The sequence below is a fragment of the Helianthus annuus genome, chromosome 14 (genome assembly GCF_002127325.2).
Source record: "Helianthus annuus cultivar XRQ/B chromosome 14, HanXRQr2.0-SUNRISE, whole genome shotgun sequence".
Lineage (NCBI taxonomy): Eukaryota > Viridiplantae > Streptophyta > Magnoliopsida > Asterales > Asteraceae > Helianthus > Helianthus annuus.
Window position 1 is genome coordinate 138,767,845 of NC_035446.2, and position 24,922 is coordinate 138,792,766.

General features: G+C 43.5%; 1 protein-coding gene across 2 annotated transcripts; it reads right to left on the bottom strand.

The window, feature by feature from the left end:
* Positions 1–4,574: 4,574 nt before the first annotated feature.
* LOC110903897 (protein IMPAIRED IN BABA-INDUCED STERILITY 1) lies at positions 4,575–8,500 on the bottom strand. Of its 2 annotated transcripts, XM_022149691.2 has the most exons (8): positions 7,939–8,500; positions 7,429–7,713; positions 6,808–7,347; positions 6,619–6,716; positions 6,085–6,169; positions 5,754–6,014; positions 5,565–5,667; positions 4,575–4,824 (listed from the first exon to the last, which is right to left on the bottom strand). In XM_022149691.2, the coding sequence occupies exons 1-8, from the start codon at positions 8,287–8,289 to the stop codon at positions 4,811–4,813; spliced, it is 1,737 nt and encodes a 578-aa protein (XP_022005383.1). In that variant the 5' UTR covers positions 8,290–8,500; the 3' UTR covers positions 4,575–4,810. The 2 variants fall into 2 exon arrangements, with proteins under 2 accessions (XP_022005383.1, XP_035839212.1); XM_035983319.1 differs by lacking the exon at positions 4,575–4,824 and having other exon boundaries at positions 5,358–5,667.
* Between the last annotated feature and the right edge of the window lie 16,422 nt (positions 8,501–24,922).

Sequence of the window (24,922 nt, forward strand, 5' to 3'; positions counted from 1 at the left end):
TTTTTCATGTCATAGGTTCGTCGCAACACATGAGTCATTGATTGACTTTGTTATTTTTTTATATGCTTTATATTTCGGTTTCTTACAATTTTAACCTCACAAAAATGATTTCTTATTTACTTTTAACCCAATTTTTTTTAATCTTTTGTAATTTAACTTCACATTTTTTTTACTTTCAGCTTTGGTCCCCTATACTTTTCATCATTCCCAAGTTTTCGTTTTACGTTTCATACTAAATTTTGCGAGTTAACACAGCGCAACGTGCGTGTGTGATTCAAGGTTTTACGTTTCGTTCATAATCACGGCACAACGTCCAATGTTTTTATGTCTATTTTTTCTCATTTGACATGTTCGTCGTAACGTATGAGCCCTAAATCGACTTATTTATTTTTCTAAATGCTCTACGTTTCAGTCTATTTCTTCGCTTTAACACGGCACAATTTCAGTGTTGATGGTCCCTGACGATTGTGTAAGATTGATGCTATTTGGCATGCTTTTACGCCATTGTCGCAACACCGGGTGCTTGATTCTAGTTATCATCAACTTCAAAAGTCTTAAACGCCAACGTGTTTGCTTATACTTGTCCTTTGACTCCTTGACCTCCTTGTTTTATAAAACTTCAATGGTTTTCTTTATTTCATAAACAAATTCTAACTATAACAACTATCTAGCCTAATTAATAAAGGAGTAAATTACAAGTTTTGTCCTTTATGTTTACATCAAATTTCAGGCGCTGTCCTTTAGCGCAAAAGATGATAGGCGGTGTCCTTTATCTTTCAAAATCTTGCACGTTTTGTGCTTTAGGCCAAACCCAGTTAGATTTATTGGTTAAATCTGGTCATGTGCCTTGCACATGAGGGCACTCTTGTCATTTTACATCCTCAGGGACTATTGTATAAAAAAATTATAGCAAGGGATTGTTATGTAAAAAAGGAAAAAGATTTACAAATAAACAAGTTGCTAAAAGAATAAGCCCTCTTTTCACCTACTTCATCTTCCCAGATCCCTACTTGCAATCCCCATCTGCAAAAATCAAAGAGTTGTACCTATCAAGATGTAAAGTGGGGCAGCCGGACATCACCGGAAGGTTATTCCGGATGAAACCTCCTCGGCCTCAACGATAAACCCGTCGGTTTCGGGTCAGGTGACCCGGGAAGAGGAATCGGGTTTATGGCAATCGATTTTGGAAGAAGCTGTTGATATGCAGGATGTGATCAGAAATAGTGCTTTAGATCATCACACCATGCAAAGATTTGTTTCTCCAGTGAATGCAAAAGTTATCAGAAAGCCATTTTAGAACAGATCTTCTATATCAAATGGGTTTATCTGAAGAACCAGATAACACTCTTCTCCTGGCTAATTATGCTCAGTTTCTCTACATCATCGCCCAAGATTTTGATAGGTACAACTCTTTGATTTTTGAGTAAATTACAACCATTGGGTGGTGTGGTGGAATTGGTGGTGTTCAGTAGGTGGGGCTGGTGGCGATGAAGGTTGTGGGATGGTGAGAGGTGGTGGTGGTGGTGGTGAGTAAAGTCTAAGAGAGAGAGAGAGTGAACGGCGGGGATATGGTGGTGGTGTGTCGGTGTAGCGGTGTTGTGTGGAGGCTGATGGTGGCGATGGGAAAGAGGGAGGGAGGGGTGGTGGTGGTGGTCCATGGTGGATGGCCAACCTATTGTTAGAGAGAGAGAGAAGAGAGAGGGATGAACTCAGATCAAGAGAGAGAGAGAGTCAGAGTTTTTATATATTTTTTATTTTTAAGTTTAATACAGAATAGCCCCTTGATATAATTTATCTTACAAAATAGTCCTTGAAAGGTGAAATTACAATAATACCCTCATGTGCCTTGCACATGACCAGATTTAACCAAAAAATCTAACTGTGTTTGGTCTAAAGGACAAAACGTGCAAGATTTTGAAAGATAAAGGACACCGCCTGTCATCTTTTGCGCTAAAGGACAACGCCTGAAATTTGATGTAAACATAAAGGACAAAACTTGTAATTTACTCTTAATAAAGTGATATTATTTATTTATTTAATTATTAAACTTTTTGAAAAGAGTTAAATGCCATTTAGTCCCTGTGGTTTACCCCATTTTGCCAGTTTAGTCCAAAAGTTTAATTTTTAACCTGTGGGTCCAAAAAGGTTTCACAGTTGCCATTTTAGTCCACTGGGTTAACTTCATCCATTTTTTCTGTTAACGAGAAGGCTAATTCGGTCATTTTATATGGCTGAATTGCCCTTTTAGTTAACAGAATTATATACAAAATGACCGAATTGGCCTTCTCGTTAACAGAAAAAATGGATGAAGTTATCCAAGTGGACTAAAATGGCAACTGTGAAACCTTTTTGGACCCATAGGTTAAAAATGAAACCTTTGAACTAAATTGACAAAATGACCCAAACCATAGGGACTAAAATGGCATTTAACTCTTTTGAAAAGGAAAGTGCGGAGAGTACGTACGAACCACCGCACGAACCGCCGAACGCAAACCACCGCCGGACACTGCCGCCGCGCCACCGTCTTCTGCCACCAACCAGGTATTCTTTATGATTTTCTATTGCATTTTGCATTGCAATATTTTATTTATCGTAAATGATTAAACTTATGAAGATCTTTGACTAAATGGAATTATCTGTATTGTATTGAAAGGATGCATACCAAATGTGCTCGATGAAATGCCTATGTAGGAATTGGCAGGTCAGTTCCTACTCAGCAGTTCATTAATTTGGACTTTTGAGATCTAACATATGCAACATTCCAACTTGGTTAAATAAAAGATCTTGTGTTATTCAGTATATTCATTGTCATGAGGAATGGACTTCAATCTGATATCAATTAGAATATAGCTTGATTTATGATTTTAGTTTTGGTGTGATATAGTAACCGAACGTCCGCTTGCGGTGTGCATATATAATGTATATACGTGTGGGCCCTCGAGGGCAAATGTGAAATTGCACTAATTTTAACGTTATTTTACTAATTTCGTGAAAATAACGTTAAAAACGGCGGACGGTTAATCTTGCATCATGTGGTGGCGTTGATAGCCGAAAGACGAAAGGGTACATGTACTAATCGGCTTTTGTCTCGATGTTGAGTGTTATGTGCCTTATGTCCAAGGCTTGATGTAAAACTACTATCGAGCCAGGGTCTCACTGGAAGTAGTCTCTTTATTCGTACAGGGTAGAGGTAAGGTTGTCTACATCTTACCCTTCTTAGATCCGACCTTAGCTTTGCTATTGGTGGAATTTAATGAGTATGATGATGTAGGATTCATCATATGCTTATATGTAGGATTCATGTCTGTTATGCTTGTGTGCTTAGGAGAGTAATTGACTATTTTCATCATCATCATACTCGGTAAATCCCATCAATAGCAAAGCTAAGGTAGGGTCTGAGGGGGATAAGATGTAGACAGCCTTACCTCTACCCCGTAGGAATAGAGAGACTGCTTCCAGTGAGACCCCCGACTCGATAGTAGTTTTGCATCAAGCCTTGGACACAAGGCGCATAACACTCAACAATCAGGACAAAGGCTCATTAGTGCATGTACCCTTTTGTCTTTCGGCTATCAACGCCACCACATGATGCATGATTAACCATCCCCCTCTTTTAACGTTATTTTCACGAAATTAGTAAAATAACGTTAAAATTATTATATAATAACTAGAGTAAAGTGCAATTTGAGTCCCTGTGGTTTAGGGGCGCAATCATTGTTTGTCCCCCCCTTCTAGATTCTCGCATGCTGAGTCCCTGTATTTTACCTACTTTTTTGTTTGCGTCCCTCCGTTTATTTGACGTTACCTTGGACGCTAAAGAGAAGGGTATTTTCGTAATCATACCCAACACTACGAACCCCTCCTCTCTCTATTAAAACCAACACCCTTCTATTAACTCAACCCACGTTTTCACGGGTTGACACGTTTACGGCCTGTTTTATTCTTAAACAAAACTACACATGTATATAAAATGATTATGTTTATATTATAAAACCTGATGCTTATTCTCTTCTATCTTTTGACCCAATATATCCAGTCAAGACATGACATAACAATTTATTTTTACAATTTTATTAAAAAACGGGTTAAACAGTTCAAAATTCTCACCTTTGTTGTTCACCGATTAAGATTTAAATTCTGATCTTTGTTCTTTAACAAAGGCATCTACAGACACAGTATATACGAATCCCAATCTCTCCTCTTACCCTTCACAATTTTTTTCTCCCAATCTCCCATCCTTGTCTTCCGCCTACCCTTACACCAAATATCATTCTTGCAAAAGTATAATCTATCTAAAGAATGCTCACTCGATAACGACTCAAAAAGAGTAGTTAATCGATTACATAATGTGAAAATATACTTGTTAAGACAATTAAGAAATGTTTATTTGCACTTTACAATCAATGTTTATTTGCCCTGACACAGTCATGTCTTCTGTCAATGTAGTTGGATTAATATCATATCATTATGTACTTGTATATAAATTTTGTTTATTTCAAGAAGAATGGAATATATTATCAACAACGAGTATAAGTTACATTAAGGGCTAAATGAATATATAAAACACAACAATATACAAATAAAATCAAAAAATAATTACCCAAGGGTTGACAAGAGGTGAAATTTTCAGCACCAAGCTTTTATGTTTCATCAACCTTCTTAAATTAAAAGAAGCCTTTACTTGTGCTTTGTATTCCACTTCGCATTTCTCCCATGCATCATGCATGTTACTTCAATTCCATTTCTCTTCTCTTCTCTTCTTTACCTACCTATCCTCATTCTTTAGTACAATCATCCAAGCACACTTGTATCATAATTCTGTATCTATGACCCAAATAAACACCCACAATCACATTATTAAGTATTAACCAACCTTTAGGGGGCGTTTGGTTCGCGGAATGATTTGGAATTGGAATTGAAATTTGTATAGGATTTAGAATTTGAAGGAATTGGAAATTGTTGGGATTGGAATCTCAATTCCATTTTTGTTGTGTTTGGTTGTCAAATGAATTGGAATCCATCACCCCGGCACCCACAACCACCAGTTCGGGTCAAAACGGTACGGGTCGAAGCGGTTCGATTTGAAACAGTACTTGTCGAAACGGTTCGGATCAAAACGGTTAAATTCGAAACGGTTTGGGTCGAAACGGTTCGATTCGAAATGGTTTGGGTCGAAACGTTCGCGTTGAAACGTTACGGGTTGACACCGTTCGCGTCGAAACGGTACGAGTCAAAACTGTTCGCGTCGAAACGGTTCGGATCAAAACCAGTATGGGTCGAAACGGTACGGGTTGAAATGGTCAAAGATTCCAATGAATTTACTTTAATTCCTTCATATATAGGAATGATTTTGAATTCGAAGGAATTCATGCCTAATTCTAATTCCAATTCCATTGTCAACCAAACACATGAAAATTGGAATTAGGATTCCAATTCCATCAAATTATGTGAACCAAACGTCTTAAGAGATGGAATTCAAATTCCAATTCACTTAAATTCCTTTGAATTCCTGCGAACCAAACGCCCCCTAGTTTCTTGATTCAACTAAAGGAAATTGTTTGTACCTCGTGAAAAGCGTGATCTAGGAGCACCTGGCCGTACATTGTTTCTATGTGGTTGAATTCTCATAGGTCCTGAATATCGTATCCTTTCTTTTTGATGATGAACCTGCTGGTTAAAATAGTTAATAACTGATATTTTCAATATTTTATATGTTAATGGATCTTTCATTTCAATCTCTAAGGATGGCTTACAGATGGTAAATCTTGATCACTTGTTGTATTTTGCTCAAGAATCGGCTCTATTGACCGTACATCTTGACTTGTTGGGGTCACAAAACTGACGTGTTTTCGTCGTTTTGTTGACCACCCGAGGGTCCCATCCGATGTAGTCGCCAATACTGGCAGCGTGCAAACGGTGTCAGCTTGAGATACATCTGTGGTTCGGGAAATATCCGATGATGTGTCATTACTGTCAGCTAATCCAGGTCCATGAAAATAAGCACTCCGGCGTGCCTGGCCCACCACAAAGAACACGAAGTTAGTGCGTGATTGAAAGTGATTATGTGATAATCAAGTGTTAAACCTCTGTTTGTTCCAGCAAAGTTCTTCGGCCTTTTCTCAGATTCCTTGAAGTCAAAGATGCCCGAAGTCTGCCATCAGGTTTGTTTCTGAAAGTTTTATCAGTTACATTAATTCTCATACAATTTGATACGAAGCTCGACAGAGGCAAACAGACTAAAAATGGGCCAGCTTAAAAATTGTATACTTTGGGCTACATTTGGAGTTACGAGCCCTAACTAATGAATGCAAGCGTCTCAACGGGCTGGATCACGTGTTGGACTTGAATCCCATCATCTAGAACCCTGATGTTGACAATTTTTCCTCAGTTCTAGCAATAGTAAGATATATTTCTTTTTTATTGTAAAAATGCTTGAATCTTTTTCATTGTATATTTAGATTACCAACAGGGCTTGATGTAATAATATTTTAGGCATTAAATATCATATCGGATTGACGTCAAGATAATTCTGTGTATTATTTATGCTTCCGCTCTGAGTCACAAATCTTTAAAAACACAATTTGACAACAAAAAAAGAATAAAAAAAGAAATAATCACCTGTGTGCATCTTCACGAAGTTTTGCATCGATCTCCTTGCTGGGCGGGTACTGGGGCAAGCTTGCAGGATCACAAGCATAAGGTTTCGTATAGAAATACTGAAAATGAACAAAACATAAAGAAACACATTTAAGGAAATGATATGTCTTGATTCCTCAACCGTCTATTCATGTGATTAACAATTGTTACCTCGGATTGAAGAGCAGATGTTGCACTCGCACGTTTCTCAGGTTCTACAGAAAGAAGATTGTCGAGTAAATTAACAGCAGATTTTGGGAGTTCTCTACACCTTTCACGAAGAGAGCTCTGGTATGCATGTCGGGGTTTCGACATTTTTGCAAGAGGAAGTGTTGGGTTACTCCAATACTCGTTTGATGGTGTGCCGCAAAGCATGAATATTTTGTGCAATTGTTCAACTTCTGTTCTTCCCTTGAGAATCGGTCTACCGATGAAAAGTTCAGCAAAAACACAACCCACACTCCACATATCGACATATGTTCCATAGGTTGTGGAACCTAAGAAAAGCTCAGGAGGACGATACCATAATGTTACAACACGGCTAGTCAATGGTTGTCTACTGGACACAAAATTTGCCAGACCAAAATCGCCTATCTTTAATTGACCCTCGTTATTCACCAAAATGTTTGATGTTTTGATGTCTCGATGAAGAATTCCTCGTGAGTGAAAGTGCTCAACTCCTTTCAACAACTGCCGAATGTAGCATTTGATCTGCACCCACAAAATCTTTCGAATAACAAACCATTTCATGTCGAGAAAGAAAGTTTAAGATTGTGTATGGGTGATGCAAACCTGGGAGTCATTGAACCTGATGTTAGGGGATGATATGAGGCCTGCAAGATCATGTTCCATGTACTCGAAAACAAGGTAAATGTTGGATGATAACCGCGACGTAATTATGCCCTCCAGTTTCATGACGTTTGGATGATCAAGCTTGCGAAGAATTGTGATTTCACGAGCCATAAATCTCACACTTTCTGGCTGGAAATTGTCGAATCGCACTTTTTTCAAGGCCATCATTTTACCGGTTTTATGATCGCGTGCACGGTACACATTGCTGTATGTTCCTTGTCCAATCTACATGAAAAAAGATGAATCAGTGCATGTGGTTTACTTAGTGGCGGAATTAGAACTTTTTAGTCGAGAATCTTTTCTACCGGTTATAACTAGAAATCCACCTTTTTTAAAAGAAATCGAATTTTATATTAAAAAAAATCCAACAAAATCTGTTGAATTCAGCGGACCCTCTTGACCCCATGGTTCCGCCCCATAGTCGCAAACAAATCAATGATGATGGTATACCTTTTCGAACCTCTCGAAGGTATCGGATTTTAGAGGAATCCAGCCATCAATGGCTTCACCCGCGACGGCACTAAGCCAGGCGGGCCAACCAGCGGCAACATGTTCCGCTACAGTGGACCTTCCAAATCGTAAGCTAAACGTAAACGAAGGCTTTTTGGAGTGCTTGTTGTTGGAATGAACATCATCGTCGGCGGAATCCTCGTGGTTACTGATGACATTATCATCATAATCATGGGTTTCGTCTTTGATCTTTTCGGGTGAAGCATGATTGTTTTTAGAGGAATGAGCAAGGGTTAGGGAAGAATGAGGAAGAGGGGAGTTGGCAACATGTTTGGAGCTGATGCAACCCATTTAAATTGGCCCCCAAAACCCATCAAAGGACTCGACAGATTTTGGGGAGACCCAGAAGGGAGATTCGGGTCTGAAACTGGTGCGGGAAGAGATGCCCCCTTAAATAAATGTGGAAAACAATTGAGGCAACACCCAAAGCACAAACTCTAAATTCGGGAAATTTAAGGAAAGGTGGTTTGTTTGATCGACTGGTTTTGGTGTTTGGGTGTGGCGTGTTCATCGGAGGTGGAGCATCATTCTCTCTTCATCACCCCTTTTCTCATATTGCTCGCCATTCACAACTATAAACTAACCGCCACAACTTTATTTTATTCATGCATGCATGCATGCATGCATCATATATACATATCATTTTTTGTACCATTTTAATTCGTTTTTATCATGCGACTTTATTCTAAAATTTGAATTTGTGATTTCAATTTTGTTACAGTTTTTATCCAAAATTAAAATATGGTCAGATTTTTCAGTTAACATTCAGTTTTTTGTCTTTTTCCTCCCTTTTAATGAATGGAAAATGGTCTTTTAACGTTTTATTATAACAAATTAAAAAAATCTAACCATTTTGTCCTTCATTAAAAAGAAGGAAAGAAACAAAAAAAAAAGATGGATATTAACTGAAAAAATCTGACCAGATTTTGCTTTGGATGAAAATGACAACAAAATTGAAACCACAGGGACCCAGATTCAAAAGGTTTGAGTTTTGGACTAAAGTGGCAAAAGTGACCAAACCTCGGGAATCATTTTAGCAGTTTACTCATTTTCTTTAGAATCTATCTGATTATTTTATTAATTTATGTGTCTGTGCGATATGACGGGGAACATAACATACTAACACAGACACACGTAAAGTACTTTGAACAATTAATTGGTAAGGTACCATATAAATTTTAATGTTTACATAATTTGATTTCTAAATTCGTTACTAATTGTAATAACTATAAAATTGAGGTTGTAGTTTAAGTTTATGTGTAGTGGTAAAGCTCCATAGTGTGAGGTTATATGACAAATGACAATTGCATAAGAAAGAAGGGTTATGAGGTTATATATGTATGGGGCTTTATATATATGTATGTATATATGTGTGTGAGTGGGGAAGGAATGGCAACGCCATGATATACATAGCGGGGAGTAGGGGTGTTTAAAAAACTCGTGGCTCGCAGCTCGCTCGGAAAAAGTTCGCAAAAAGCTCGGCTCGAAATTGACTCGGTTGTAAACGAGCCAGCTTGGCCCGACTCGGTTATTAAACGAGCCGAGCTCGAGTTTGGCTTGGCTCGGCTCGTGAGCTCGTGAGCCGGCTCGATAAGGTTTACATCCTTCATTTTTTTGTCCCACATCGCTCAAAAGACAAAAAACTAAGGGAGTATCTCCCCTATAAAAGAAGGTAAATACATTGTACAAAGTGAGCTAACTATTTATACTTGCATATTTAGCCATTTGGTTAAATTAAATTGTAATTATGGTCCTTAGTCTTTGAAGAGATTCAATTTTAGGCTTTTTAAGTACTAAATTTTGTGGTTCTTTGTTAGTTTGAGCTAGATCGAGCTGAGCCGAGCTAGCTTGAGTTTTAATCGAGTCAAGCTCGAGCCTCAAATCTCAGCTCGATTTGAAATTCGAGCTTGAGCCGAGCCGGCTCGAATCGAGTTCAAGCCGAGCTCGAGTTGGGTCGAGCTTGGTTCGACTCGGCTCGTTTACAGCCCTAGCGGGGAGGCAAAAAACTTACCCATAGCGCTGGCCGTAACGGTGTAGCCGGGCGCTATGGGGCGCCAACATTGTTTCCTGCGGTATATACCACCCATTACGGACGGTCTAACAAATACCAATATTATTTAGTTACCTTTTTGTACTTAATCGGATAATTGGCATGTTTGTAAAAGATAATTAAGGTAGTAAAATTCATTAAAGACAATTATGCCTCTTTAAACTCTTAAAATTATTGTAAAAAGACAATCCCGTTCTCAAATATTATAATATAGTATAAGGGGAGTGCATAGTCGGGAGTGCATGGTCTGCACGTCGTGTATACAAAATCACGTAATGTTATAATTGTTCTGAATATAACATGTTATGTAACTGTGTAATGCTATGTAAATACTTAATGATATGTACCCACATAACATAATTTTTTTTAAATTAAGAGGAAAAAAAACTATTAGAGTACTTTACTCAAATTAAAAAGAATAAAATACTTATTTTTATTGAATTGAATATTGTAATTACTTAAATTTTAAATTATGTAAAATTAACCTTTTTTCATAATAAAATGTAATATAGTCAATGTTGTAGAAGGCGCTAGGCGCTAGTCGGGTAGTGAGGTACCGCCTAGGGATTAATCGGGATTAACAGGGATTAATCGGGATTAATCGGATTGGACTTTTTAAGTATAATTTTACAATTTTTTTATATATATAGATAACTTTATACTTTTTATTAATAAATTTACAAGTTATGGAGATAACTTTATACTTTTTATTAATAAATTTAAAAGTTTAGGAACCATATCTAAACTAGTGAAAGATAGAGGAGGTTAAATGTTAAAATACCTAAAATTAAATGTTAAAATAGGCTTATAAGTAATATTTGGGCTGTAAAACAATGGGCCAGATTCAAAAATGGGTCAAATTTTGTGTTTAATGGGCTGTAAAACATGGACCGATTAGTCAGATTTTGACCGCCTGGGACCGATTTTGACCACCTATGACCGATTTTGACCATATCCGCCTAATTGGACCGACTAGCTAAAAATTAGTCAGTAACTCACCGCCTAGCGCCTAGGCGCCGATTAATCGGCCGCTGATGAAACAATGGTTAACCGGGCAGGGTTAACTCACTGATCTCGTCAAGAAGGGTTAATCCCTTCCTCCCGAGGATCGCTGACTGGATCACCGGTGGGTTGATCTCCTGCACAAGGAAACAAACCGTGACTCGTAACAAGGAGGATTGGGTAGGGGGTGCTCCTTGTTACCACTCTCCGGCGTAAGAATCAGTAATCTGCTTGGGAAGCAAAGTATGATAGTAGTAGTAGTGGTTAGAGAGTTGTGAAGAGATACCTCAAACCTGGTTTGGGGTTGGTATTTATAGCCGAGGAGTGAAGGAGGAGGATGATGGACAGACTGACGACATGCTGCACCTTTGCAGGTGTGTCAGGCTTGTCGGGTGTGGAGGTTACGCCACGTCAGCCTGTTTGCTTACGTAGCCCTGACAGATGACTGTCATTGGTGCTACTTGCACTGTGTTGTCAGTCCCACTTGTTGGGTGTATAGGATGCGGTGCGAGCCGCATCGCTGCCTGCAGTAACATCTGATGTTACCGCGTCCCTTGCTTGCGATCAAGAAATACGCGAGACGCGGTGCCAGCCGCATCGTCGACTGTGGTGACTGTCGCAGCTTCCTTGTATTGATAGAAGTGTTCAATGGGCGCGGTGCCAGGCCGCGTCGCTGTGAACACTTCCATTTTCATACACCAGATGTGATGCTATGCCGCATCACCCTACCGTTCTCATATTCCAGGTAAGTCCTCCTCCATCACTAGACAGATTGGATTCAACCACTGTGTCGATGCGTTCCCGCACGGACACAAGTAGGTTGTTAGCTAGTGGGGGTTTTGATAAGGGTAATGGTCACTCGCGGTCGATGCTGACGCGAGATCTGGGACCATACCCCTTCAAGTCCCCCCAGTCTAGTGTTGCTGCCATATGCAGGTTGCATGTGGGAGGAGTACTTGACTATGGTGTTTAGCAGGTAGTTTGGAGTCTGGAGAAGATTCTAGACCAAGTGGATGGTCTTTGCTCTTTGTAAATCAAGCTGGAGGTCTGGAAGGGTCATTTGATGCCTCTTCTGTACCGGTGAGAATGTTTCGTCTGATGCGAAATTCTCAGTCTCTGGTTGGGTGCCACATGTTGGTGTGTCGAACCAACCTTGAGACCTTGCTGGGCGTATGCACAAACTTCGAACCAATCTCTGAGATGGTGAATGAAGAAGAGAGTTTTCTGATGTCATGATTGGACATCAAATGATGATACCTTTTGTGGGGTATTCATGTTCTTCCAATTAGCTCTCTAGTAACCGCACGTCCTTTGCGGTTACCTCGTTGCTTGACATTGTTGGCCACGGTTGTGGGAACAATGTTAAGTACTTGCGTCATTGTTGGCCATGTTTGGTCGAACAATGTGATTCTGGATAATGGTCAAATAAACATGGTCATAGGCCTGGTAATGCCCACCATTGTTTATTCTATCCATCTTACAAGTAGGGTAACAAAGTCATAAGCAGACTTGTTACCGTTTATTCGATCGCTTGTTGTTCGACAAGATCTCGTATGATCATTAGGGATCTCGTCCGCATCTCTTCCTTAGGCACCTTCCTTCACGCTCCAATACCGAGGAATTTTCCTTGAAGTAGTTTCGTTCCTCGATGTGAAGACTTAGTTGTGGCTCTTCCGTAGCAACCGTTTGCGGAAGCTATGGTTGTGTCCGTAGCGACTCATGAATCTCTGCGGTTTTGTCACCCCATATTCGCTTGAAACGGGTGTGTTGCTCGGATATGGCTCTTGAAGAATCAGGAGTCAGGGTTGCTGATGTGCGTATACGTACATTCCCTTCTTCTCGTTAAAGAAGTTGTTTATTCACCCTCTGTGGTTGTGAACCGGACAGGAGGGATTTGAAGCTTGAAGAGAATGAAGGCAATGCGGTTTACCTGTTTCTGATATGCGGTTCAGTCCAAAGAACAACGCTGGTTCTGAGTATCTGACACACCTGAACGGGCTCGTGTGTGTCATCTCCGCATATTCCACGTGTGCTCGTGGGTATGTGCGGTATGTTTATACCCCTTAACCATGGAAAGATATAATTTTTTGGCTATTTTATGGGGTATGTAAAAAAACGACATGCGGTATGGGTTATGGTGCGGTATACCAGAGAAACCGCATTCCGCTTATAATTGGATAATGTAGTCGCTTTTTGTTGCATACGTGGCTGATCTCACGTGTGAGTTGGTGGAAGTTGGTGAGATCATTCTGGCATGTGCTGAAATGAAAGGACATTTGCACTGCCCGAGGCCTTAAATGCACTGTAGCAAGGAGTGTAAAGGTCTCTCTTGTCAGGTGCGTGAGCGGCCACGCGCGCGTGGTAACCGTCAGCGGAAACGGCGCTTGACACGTGGTGTCGCGTAATTCGCTCTTTTTGAACGTGATGATTCGTTTTCTCCCTCCGCATTAATTGCGATGGGTATATAAGGGGAAACCGTTCGTGGTTTCCCCTCACTTATTCGAAATTTCAAAAATTTCCCGGTGAGAGAAAGAAAGTTACTTTGTCTTCTCCGATCAATTGTTTGAAGTTTCCGGTGAGGTTTTTTGAGTTTTTCGAACTCGTTTTGTTTCTCTGTCTTCTTTCCTGCATTCTGTTAATGGTTGAACCATCGGATGTTCACCATGCTGAGGGTGAAAACCCTGAATCCTCGCGGCCGGTGGTGGCAGAAGAAGAAGAAGGGGGGGCCCCGGTGGTGGTTTACCGGTGCTAAAGTGGCCAAGGTCGTCATTCAATCGTCTGATCCTTGACGTCCAGATGCCCCCAGAATATGGGGCCCTTTACCCATCGGAGGGTGAGACCGGTGCCGATGCTCCGGCCGGTTACATTACTATGTGGGCAGATTTTTTTGGTGACTGTAACCTCCGGTTACCTTTGACTGTATTCGTTGTTGAGGTTTTGGAGTGGTACAAGATCCACATTTCCCAACTGAGTCCGTTTGGTATGATCCGGATTCGAAATTTTGAATCAACTTTTCGTGCTCTTGGCATAGAGCCTTCCGTTGGAGATTTCCGACGTTTTTATCAAATGACGGTATCCTTGGGGTTCTTTTCTTTCCGTCAACGGGATGGTAGTCCCAAACTGATGACTCCTCCCAAGGGTATCACGAAGTGGAAAATGAAGTTCTTTTATATCAAGGTTGCTGCAGTTGTTGCGAATATGACGTTTCGGAATGTGACCGAGACGATCATAACGGAAACCATTGCAGTCCCTAGTGTAAAGACGGTGGAGTGGTTTCCGCAGTTGCAGACCATTGAGTGGGTGAAGCTGAGCAACACACAGTTGTGGGTGTTGCGCATGATGCTGAAAAGGATGAACAAGAAGTCAAGGCCCGTGGTGCGGGAGAAAAGTGGTGGTATGTACTTTTCATTTGTTCGATTTTCCTTATACCCTTATGCGTTACTGACTTGCAAGTTTGCTATCAGAGGATGCTGCCCTGTGGAGGATGTTTGCTCCAGATTTTGAGGGCAAGGTTGAAATAGTTGCTTGTGCGGATGATGAGGATGGGTTTAATGTCATCATCCGAGATAACTTCCGGGTGCCTACTGAGGCCGCGTTGGCAGTTGAATTGCCGCGAGGCAAAGGTACATTTAGGGATTCTCTTGTGATAACAAAAATGGTTTCACCGACCCACCTTTTGGATGGTTTCCATGCAGGTGATCTTGGGGCCTTAGGGGATCCTGACGCGAAGGGTGTGCCCAAGAAACAGGTGGTGAAAGGCGTGCGCTTTCGCCAGAAGAAAATACCAGAGGTTACTGTTGTGCCTAATATGGTGCCGCAAGCGGCAGGTATCTCTCACTCTTCTTTCCGTAGATACATGGATTACGTGATAGTATCTGATACCCTTGAGGGTTTGGGTGCAGCTGTGGGTGGAACCGCTGCGGGTTCGCAGTCTGCTGGTGGGAAGAGGCAAGTAGAGGAGACGGCCGCTGGTGCCGGTGAACCGAAACGTCGGAGGTTGCAGTCTAAGAGGACTGGTCCGACACCAAAGAAACCTGCGGTTACTGTTGGTAAGTGTTTTATAGCTTGTCTCAAGTGTTATGCACAACTTGTTTTTTGATAGCTATTGACTTTGTTTTGCAGAGCTTCAAGATAAAGATTTTTCTATCTTTGATGCTCCTTCGTCTCCCCCGCACACCACGGGTGCGGGTGCGGGGGTGTCTAAGGAACCTTCGGCGCCTTTTGTTAAGGTGGTGCCTGATCCGACCGTGCAAGCGGAGGGTACTGCGGAGAAGGTCGCGACCCAGATTTTCGATACCGTTGATTCCTCCAACAATCTGATCTCTCCCAATGAGGGTGATAATTTGGATCTACGGTTTTCTGATTCTGGGAAACAAAAGTCTGATGCAGAGCCGCAAAAAACTGATGCTGAGTCGCAGAAATCTTCTGCTGGTGAGAAGGTTACCGATTCGTCTGTCGGTGGTGCGGGTTATGATGGGCCTCCAATTAAGCCTGGGAGTCTGAATTGGAGTATTATAACCGCACCTATACCCAGGGTCGTAGTACCGTTTATCACCGACCCCCCTGGAGTGTTATGCAGGGGGATGATATTTCCAACGACCCCTCTGCGTGCAAAGAGATTCTGGGTGGTCTGGGCACCCCATTTGAAGTTGAACGTGCCCGTTCTGCACCCCGTGAGCTGCGCATCAACCAACTTTCTACCATGCTAGTAACAAGTTCCATAGTGGCGAACGCCATTTTGGAAGATTACAAGGCGTTAGGCCGCAGGGAGGAGGAAGCTGCTCGCGGAGGCCCGGGCTGTAAAGGCGCTTGAAGATGCCAAGGAAACGGGGGCTCGTGCTGCAAAGGCCCTTGAGGAGGCCAAAGAGTGTGAGAGTCGCTCTTCTAAGGCTCTTGAGGTGGCGAATGCTGAGCGCACCCATTTGGATCAAGTTGTTGCCAGCCTTCAGGTATGATTCGTTATTTGTATTTTTCTTTTCGCCTTTTGAGAATGTTTACTGATTTTGTGAACTGTTGATTGCTCTTTGAAAGGCTGAAGTTCAGACTCGGGAGGTCGCGGTTACAGACCTCACAGCCCGCATGACTGCAGCGGAAGAGCGGGCTAATGCTGCTATTGAGGCCAGAGATGCTCTGACCTCTTCGTTTAACCAACTGGAGGCTGACCGTGAATGGATGCGGAGTCACGGTATCGCGCGTGTAAGTATCCCTTGCCTTTATATTTGCTTGGATTAGCATGTGAGTCTTATCATCCTTGTATTGCAGATTGTTCAGACTATCATGGATGCACCTGAGACCGCAACTGGTTTGGACTTGGTCAAGGAACGTGCCCGTGATGCCGGTTTTAAAGCTGGTTACAGCCGCTGTATCGGTCACATAAACGTCATGTCTGAAGGCGATTACACTAAAGAGCGATCCGGGTTTCGTGACGTGTTAACGCGGCTGTTGCCTCCTTTTATGATACGTCCCTCTCTTGTGTGGAGAAGTTGGACGAATGTTTAGAGGCTGCGGATTATATAGACCATTTGCGGATGCTGTATGCAGAAGAGGATCCTGCTGGTGGCGGCCAAGATGGTGCGGGAACCAGCGGTACCAAATAGGGTTTAGGTTGGCTAGTGTGCCCCCTTTTTTTTTCCTCTTGTATATGTTAGAAACTTCATGTAAATCCGTTAAGCATCGCGTGGGTGCTTGAATTTTTTGAATATAAAGTTTGCTATTCAATGTGTACAAGTTTTTTAATTTCTTGCATGTTTGAACGTGTATATGCGGGACTCTACCCATTGTGAATGGGGTCAAGTATACTCCATGCCTTTGTCGTATGAGTACGTGTCAATTCCGTCATTTACCCCGTTAGGGTTTCAGAACTGAGTAAGTTTTGTAAAAACTTGTATATCCGGGACTTTACCCATTTGTGAATGGGGTCAAGTATACTCCATACCTTTGCCGTATGAGTACGCGTCAATTCCATTGTTTACCTTTTTAGGGTTTAGGAATTGTGTAAGATTTGTAAAAACTTGTCTATCCGGCCGGATAGATACTGAATATTCTGCCTTTTGCTGTCCGATTACAATATTTGTGTGTGGTTGGCACTTTGTGTGGGTATCGCGAATGAAGATTTTGCCAATCTGTTTTTGCGGATACCGCAAAGTGGAACACGCATTTGTAATAGTAGTAACAAACAATATTGCATTGAATTGCTCGTTTATTTAATTGCAAATGGCCTGCGGCCCGATAGGTTACATGAAAATGTAAAAACATGGCTTACATGTAGCAGCGTCTAAGCTGTTGTGCATTCCATGTACGTGCGATAGGTTCGCCTTCTAACGTTTGCAATTTGTACGCGCCTTTTCCCAAGACCTCATTGATGAGGTAGGGTCCTTCCCACTTGGGGGCAATTTTTCCTGGGCGTTCAGCATTAGATGCTTCATTGTCACGGAGGACGTAGTCTCCCGGGTTGAAAGTACAAACGCGGACACGCGAGTTGTAGTACTTTTCCAGTTTGGATTTGTACTTAGCCTCATTGATGGCAGCGTTTTCACGCCTCTCTTCCAAGAGGTCTAAGTCAATCTTGCGTTCCATACTGTTGTCTATTTTTTCAATAGCCAACATTCTGGGAGAAGGGATGCCTACTTCCGCGGGGATCACCGCTTCTGAACCATAGACTAGGCTGAAGGGTGTTTCTCCATTGCTCGTTTTTGGGCTCGTACGGTGAGCCCATAGGATACTTGGGAGTTCATCGACCCAACCACGTCTGGCTGTTCCCAACCGTGTTTTGATGCCTTCCACTAGACTTTTATTGATACTCTCGACTTGGCCATTCCCTTTTGGGTGTGCCACTGATGAGAATATGTGCTCAATATGCAGTTCTTCTAGCCATTTTTGGAATTCGTCGGCAGCAAAGTTGGTGCCGTTATCGGTGACGATGCACATTGGTAGACCGAAACAACAGATGATGTGTTCCCATATGAATTTTCTTGTTATCATAGCAGTGGTCGAGGCGAGCGGTTTTGCCTCTACCCATTTTGTGAAGTAATCAACCGCTACTATGATAAATTTGACCGCACCTGATGCGTTAGGGAAAGGTCCCACCACGTCGATTGTCCATTTTTTAAAGGGCCATGCGGTGGTGACTGGGACCAGGTTGTTCTTGGGGCGCAAAGTTTTTGGAGCATGTCGTTGACAGTTGACACATTTGCGCAATTCTTTGATGGCGTCCAGGTGCATGTCGGGCCAGTAATACCCAGAATTCGTGATTTTGGCCACTACCATGCGTGGTCCGGCGTGTATGCCGCACATACCCTCATGTATCTCTCTAATGAGGTATGTGGCATCCTGGGGGTTGAGGCATCGTAGGAGTGGCCCTAGGTATGATTTGCGGTATAAGATACCGTCTCCCATTTGACAATGGCATGCTTTGTATTGCAGCTTGCGTGCCTCTGACTTGCTTTCGGGAGTCACACCTGATTGCAAATATGCAATAATCGGTGTCATCCATGATTGGATGACGTTGACCTGGCGCAGGGGTACTGAAGGATTTTGTAGAATTTCGATACGTATCTCCTTTGCCAGGTGTTGGAAGCTGGTGGATGCAAGTTTGGAGAGTGCATCTGTGGATTTGTTTTCACTCCTGTTAATATGCCGGATATTAAATGAAGTGAACTTTGATGTTAGTTGCAGGGCTTGCTCGAGGTAGAGGATCATGATATCCTCCTTTGTGGCATAGTCGCCGCGTATCTGTCCTGCAACCAACAAAGAGTCGACGTGTGCTTCCAGATGTTGCACGCCGAGTTTGACTTCTAAACGTAGTCCTGCCAGTAGGGCCTCATATTCTGCCTCGTTATTTGTGCTTTTGAAATCGAGGCGGATTGCATATGTAAGTTCTTGGCCATCAGGGCTGACGAGTCGCAGACCTGCGCCCGCACCTTCTTCGTTGGAGGCACCATCTGTAAATAGTGTCCATGTTTCTGAGGAAGATGGTGTTGGTGTAGGGTTTTGTGCTTCTTCGCATTCTTGGATGCGGTTCACCGGTACTTCGGCGGCGAAATCAGCTAAGATTTGGCCTTTAATCGCGGGGCGCGGTTTATAGTTCAGCGTGTGCGCGCCTAGCTCTATTGCCCATTTTGCTAATCTCCCAGAGATGTCAGGTTTGGATAGGATCGGGCCGATCCTGTAATTGGTTAGCACCGTGATGACATGGTTCGCGAAGTAGCGTCGCAACCGTCTTGATGCGTGCACTAGTGCTAATACCAACTTTTCCATTATTGAGTACCTTGTTTCTGGGTCGTTGAGCATCTTGCTGATGTAATAGATGGGTGTTTGAACCCCCTCCCGCTCCACTATCAATACCGCACCTACCGCGTTGTCCGCGGCAGATAGATATAATATGAGTGGCTCATCCTTGCGTGGTGCGGTCAGAGTTGGGAGTTGTATCAAACACTCCTTCATTTCTCGGAAAGCATATTCCGCCTCTGCGGTCCACTGGAATTGTTCTTTCTTTAAACAGTTCCGCAGGGTCTTGATGAAGGGATAGGACTTAGCTGCATGGTTGGCTAAGAATCTATTTAGTGCGGCTAGCCTGCCGGCCAGCCGTTGCATGTCTTTCATCGTTGAAGGCGATGGCATGCGCTCGATCACCTGAACTTTCTCCGGGTTTACCTTGAATCCATCTTTAGTCACGATGAACCCAAGGAATTTGCCTTCTTCCATTCCAAACGAGCATTTCCCTGGATTGAGCTTTATGTTAACGCTTCGCAGAGTCTGGAATGTTCTTTCGATGTCTGTGAGCATGGTATCTTCCTCCATGCTCATGAGGACTAGGTCGTCCATGTAGATTTCGACACTTTTGCTTATTTGCCCGCGGAAAGTGTCATTCATCTGTTTTTGATAGGTTGCGCCTGCGTTGCGCAACCCAAACGACATTTTTGTATAACCGTAATTCCCGGTAGGAGTGCGGAATGTCGTTTTGTCTTCATCCTCGATTGCCATTTGTACCTGATGGTAACCTTTGTAGCAATCGAGGAAACACTTCCATCTGAATGGTGCGAGATTATCGACCTTTTCGTCGATTTCTGGAAGTGCGTAACAATCCTTGGGGCAGGCTTTGTTGAGGTCCTTGTAATCGACGCACATGCGCCAGCCCCCGGATGGTTTCTCTACCATGACTGGGTTAGATAACCAAGTCTGGTATTTAACTTCCCGCAGGATGCCTGCGGAGAGCAGTTCTTCGACCTGCTCTTGCATCGCCTGGTTTTTAGCGGATCCAAGGTGGCGTTGGCCTTGAATCACCGGCTTGATACCTGGTAAGGTATTCAAGTGATGTTGCGCGATATCACGTGGGACCTCTGTCATGTCTGCGGGTGTCCATGCGAAAATGTCTTGGTTCCTGAAGAGAAGCTGCTTCAGGTACGCTTTTGTGGTCGGGGACAAGGCGTGACCCAATGTAACCTTTTGTTCTGTGTATCTCGCGTTGAGAACCCATTTTTCTGGTTGGTTGTTGGGGGTAGGCCTTGCGACCTTGGTCGGACGTATTTCGTCCGATATCATGACGTCTCTGCGTGCGTAGATTATCGCGACCCCCGATTCGGTTGGAAAACCGACAGCAGAGTGGGGGACGGATGTAATCATATTGAAATCGCCTTGGGATTCCCTCCCAAGGAGTACGTCATATCTGGAGGTGTGAGGTAAAACCATAAAGTTTACCTCTTCTGTTCTTGTGTGCCTTCCGCTGGTAAGACGCACAGGAAAAGTAATCTGGCACAGGGGAAAAACAGTTTCCCCTGCGAACCCGGCCAACGGGTAATCTACTGCCTGCAAACGATCTTTGTCCTCCTGGTCGAACTGGTTGAAGCATTGTTCGTAGATTATATCAGAAGTACTGCCCGGGTCGATGAATAGACGCTCGGTGCAGTAATGCGCCAGTTGGCCTGTAATAACGACGGCACGCATGTCGCGCGGTCCGCCTCGAACTTTTGGAAAGATGACTTGCTCGTCTTTCCAGTCATTGTCCGGCCTTCTCGCCGCTTTGTGCGGCCTACCTTTACCTCCGTTGGTCATGTGGGTGGAGGCCACGTACATGGTCTTCTTCCCAGAGGAGGTGCCTTCGCCATGATGGGTGATGCGCTTTGTGGGTTTTTGTCCACCCGGCAAAAGATGTTGCAGTTTCCCCTCTTTTAAGGCTCGCTCAATCTCCAGCCGGAGACTGATGCAGTTGTTTGTGGTGTGGCCCGAGTCCTTGTGGTACTCACAATAGAGTGTGAGATCCTGATTTTTCTTGGACTTCATTGGTTGGGCCGGTCGCAAGAGCTGTGCGTCCGTAAGAAGGACTTCGCTTGGCGACACAGTGATCTCGGTCCAGTTGCGGTCCCGAGAATCCTTCCTTGGTGCCCGGTTGTCCCGTTGGGTGTTGTAGTTCTTTGGGTCAAACGGGTTGGTACGCGGGAAGTATGGTTTGGAAATATCGCGATTTCCAACGTCTCGGTTGCGTTTATTGTTACGCTTGGACCCTTGGTGGGAGGTTTCGGCTTGGGGCTGTGCCTTTGCCACATGCGGTTTAAGGGACCGCTGTGTCTGGGCGTATGTCTTGACTGCGGCCATGACATCTTCTCATTTTTTAGGCAAGCCCTCCTTGCCGGATATGGTAATAACCATCTGCCTGTCTCTGACGGCCTTGATGAAATGGTTCCGTGCCATTTGGTCTTTCACGTCACCTATCTCTAGGCACTCTTTATTGTACCGGACGACGAATGCTTCTAAAGATTCGTCGTCCCTTCGCCAGATGTTCATGACGTCCAACGAGTCACGTACGTGACGTCGTTGCTGGCTGAAATGAGCGAGGAACTTTGTGTGCAAGTCCTCGAATGAGGCCAGTGATCCCACTGGCAAAGAATCGAACCATGCCCTGGCCAGGCCTGATGCGTGTTAGTGTATATATGTTTTTAGATATATATTTAAGCCCTTTTTACACTTTTAGCCAAGTTTTAAATTTATAAAACACGATATTTACTAACACTAAACACACATATGGGCAAGTGCACCCATCGTGGACGTAGTATAGTGTTGGTAAGATACCGAGGTCGTCCAAGGACACAAGAGCTTTTAATACCGGTTTATCCTCAACGTCTAATCAAATCAAAAAGGTTAGAAAAATGTTTTAAACTAAGAAAAATAAAAACTAACTAAATGCGGAAAATAAAAATAAAATAAAAACAGATAGACAAGATGAATCACTTGGTTCCGACACGTGTATTAGTATAACCTTTGATTATTTTCGCACTTTTGCACTTGTTTAAGAGATTATCTTAGTTATTGTAGTAGGCCCCTCTTTTGAAGGCGACGTTACCCTCAACCCAGTAGTTTGAGTCAGCAAGGATACAATCCTAAAGGGTCGGATTATTGAAAGATAATGAATTAAGTTATTAATGCAAATTATGGTAGGCCCCGCTTTTGGCGGTGACGTTACCCTCGGCTAAGTAGTCTGAGTCAGCAGGGATACAGTCCTAAATAGCCGGGTTATAGTATTAATAGTAATTAACTTATGAGGGGGTCAAAGAGTTTGGATCCCCGCCATCCAATACCTATGGGCATTGAAGGAGATCCTACTAAATTTGACCGAGGTCCCAAGCAGGACCTCTAAACGCTGAACAAGGGCAAGACCCTTACCAAACCGTTCCCTTAACCCCCGACCAGGTAGCCAACATACCTCCATATAGACCGTGGAGATATGAATGGTGAAAATCTTTTATTTTATATAGACAGTAAAATAACGCCAAGACACCACGGACAAACGATAAGGAAAGATCACCTTCAACATAAGTAACTAGTTATTAAAGTCATTAATACAAAACCAAATAAAAAGTGCAAAAGATTAAAAATAAAAAGTATTATACTAAACACTTGTCTTCACCAAGTGATGTAAGAGACTTAGGCAAACATGGCCTTGATTGTCAAGAACTCTTACGATCAATCTTGGATCCCGAGACGACTCACACACTCTATGATGGACAATGGATGATGGTGGTGGATGATGGTGTTATGGTGGTGGTGGGTGGTGGATGAGGTGTGAGAGAGGTGGTGTGCCAAGGGATGAGAGAGAATGAAGCCAAGCTCCTCTATTTATAGGCTGAACAGAAGGCTGGACACGGCCCCGTGTCCGCTGGACACGGCCCCGTGCCCGCCTGACACTCTCTCTCTTCATTAATTGTAATTGCGAATTACAATTAATGCGCCTGCTGTACTTTCACCACGCCCCCGTGCTCGCTGGACACGGCCCCGTGGTGGGCAATGGAAGCTTCTACTGGTTTGTCTTTTCTGCTGCTTCCTGGGCACGCCCCCGTGTTCGCTGGACACGGGGCGTGTTCAGACTCTGTTTCCTTCTTTTTGCCTTGAGAGGTGCCGTTGAGGGTCCGGGCAGTCCACTTTTGTTCCTTTTCTTGTATTTATGGTAGAATTAGTGGTCTTTTTGCTTCTTTTGTGATTTTGAGCTCATTTCATCCTGAAAATACAAAAGGAAGACAAAAACACTCTTTTTCCAACATTAGTACTTAAAAAGGGTTAGTTTTATGCCTTAATTGATGTGTTTTATATGTTGCATTTTACACACATCAGGCCCGTGAGGGTCTGGGGGAAAAAGTTGCACCAGGTGGGTTCGTCCCACAGGCCGTTGCACCCTGCGCCCATGAAAACGTTTATGTGGTCGTCCGGGTCGGACGAACCGTTGTATTTCCCGACGTTGAAAGAGAATTTTGTTGTGGTAACATGGGCGTGGGCAATTCGCGGGGCGAATTTGGAGTTTTCGGCCGCAGCTTTCGGCCTGTATGGCTGGTTCTCAGGGCGTTTTGAGGCCCTGAGGTATGTGTTGCGGGGATGAGTGGGAGGGAAATAGTTGCGTCCTCCCGGTCTGCTGTTGGTGTCATACGAATCCCCGATATATGTATGGTCGTCCGGGTCGGTACGACTATACCCTTCGGTATACGGTTGCGGGCCCAACGGCTCTGAATTCTAGAGCCACTTCGGGATGCGGACCGTTTCCTGTCCTCAACGTAAGGACCTAGGCGGGTATGCACTGGTCCCCTGGTGTGGGACCCGTATGATGAATCGTCCTCGTTTATTGTGCGGACCTCACAGTAAGATGATCCGCGGTCTTCACGTCTGCTTCTCGAAGCTGGACGTGAATGTACCCTGCCTTCGTATTGTAGAATACGGTCAGCCGGGGTGTGCGGTGCTTGGGTAGGCCCAGCTTGTATTTGCGCTTCCGCACAAGCGCGGTTGTATGTTGCAGTCAGGAGGGCTTCCTGCTGGTTATACCAGGTATGAAGGTACGTGCCTGGTGGGATCACAGCTGCGTACTGTGATAAGTCATGTCCGAACGTAAGGGATGGGCCCCTTTGCGTCGACGTGCCGATGTGTCCGGGATGCGAGGTTGAGGGATTGACCCCTATCGGACCTAGGTTTGTGGGATTTTGGTTATTCACAGTGTTGTTTTGGTGATCAGTCATGATCTTGTGAGAGGGGTAAGGATGGTTTAAAAAGTGCTAAGAGTAGCGGTGGGCGCCAATGATAAAACAATGGTTAACCGGGCAGGGTTAACTCACTGATCTCGTCAAGAAGGGTTAATCCCTTCCTCCTGAGGATCGTTGACTGGATCACCGGTGGGTTGATCTCCTGCACAAGGAAACAAACCGTGACTCGTAACTAGGAGGATGGGGTGGGGGGTGCTCCTTGTTACCACTCTCCGGCGTAAGAATCAGTAATCTGCTTGGGAAGCAAAGTATGATAGTAGTAGTAGTGAGAGAGTTGTGAAGAGATACCTCAAACCTGGTTTGAGGTTGGTATTTATAGCCGAGGAGTGAAGGAGGAGGATGATGGACAGACTGACGA

Coding starts and splice junctions, on each gene's coding strand:
- LOC110903897 (XM_035983319.1), bottom strand. CDS start 8,289: ATGGGTTGCATCAGCTCCAAACATGTTGCCAACTCCCCTCTTCCTCAT. Junction 6,717..6,807: donor CATCTGCTCTTCAATCCGAG/GTAACAATTGTT, acceptor GTTCATTTTCAG/TATTTCTATACGAAACCTTA. Junction 6,170..6,618: donor CTTCGTGAAGATGCACACAG/GTGATTATTTCT, acceptor TAAAACTTTCAG/AAACAAACCTGATGGCAGAC.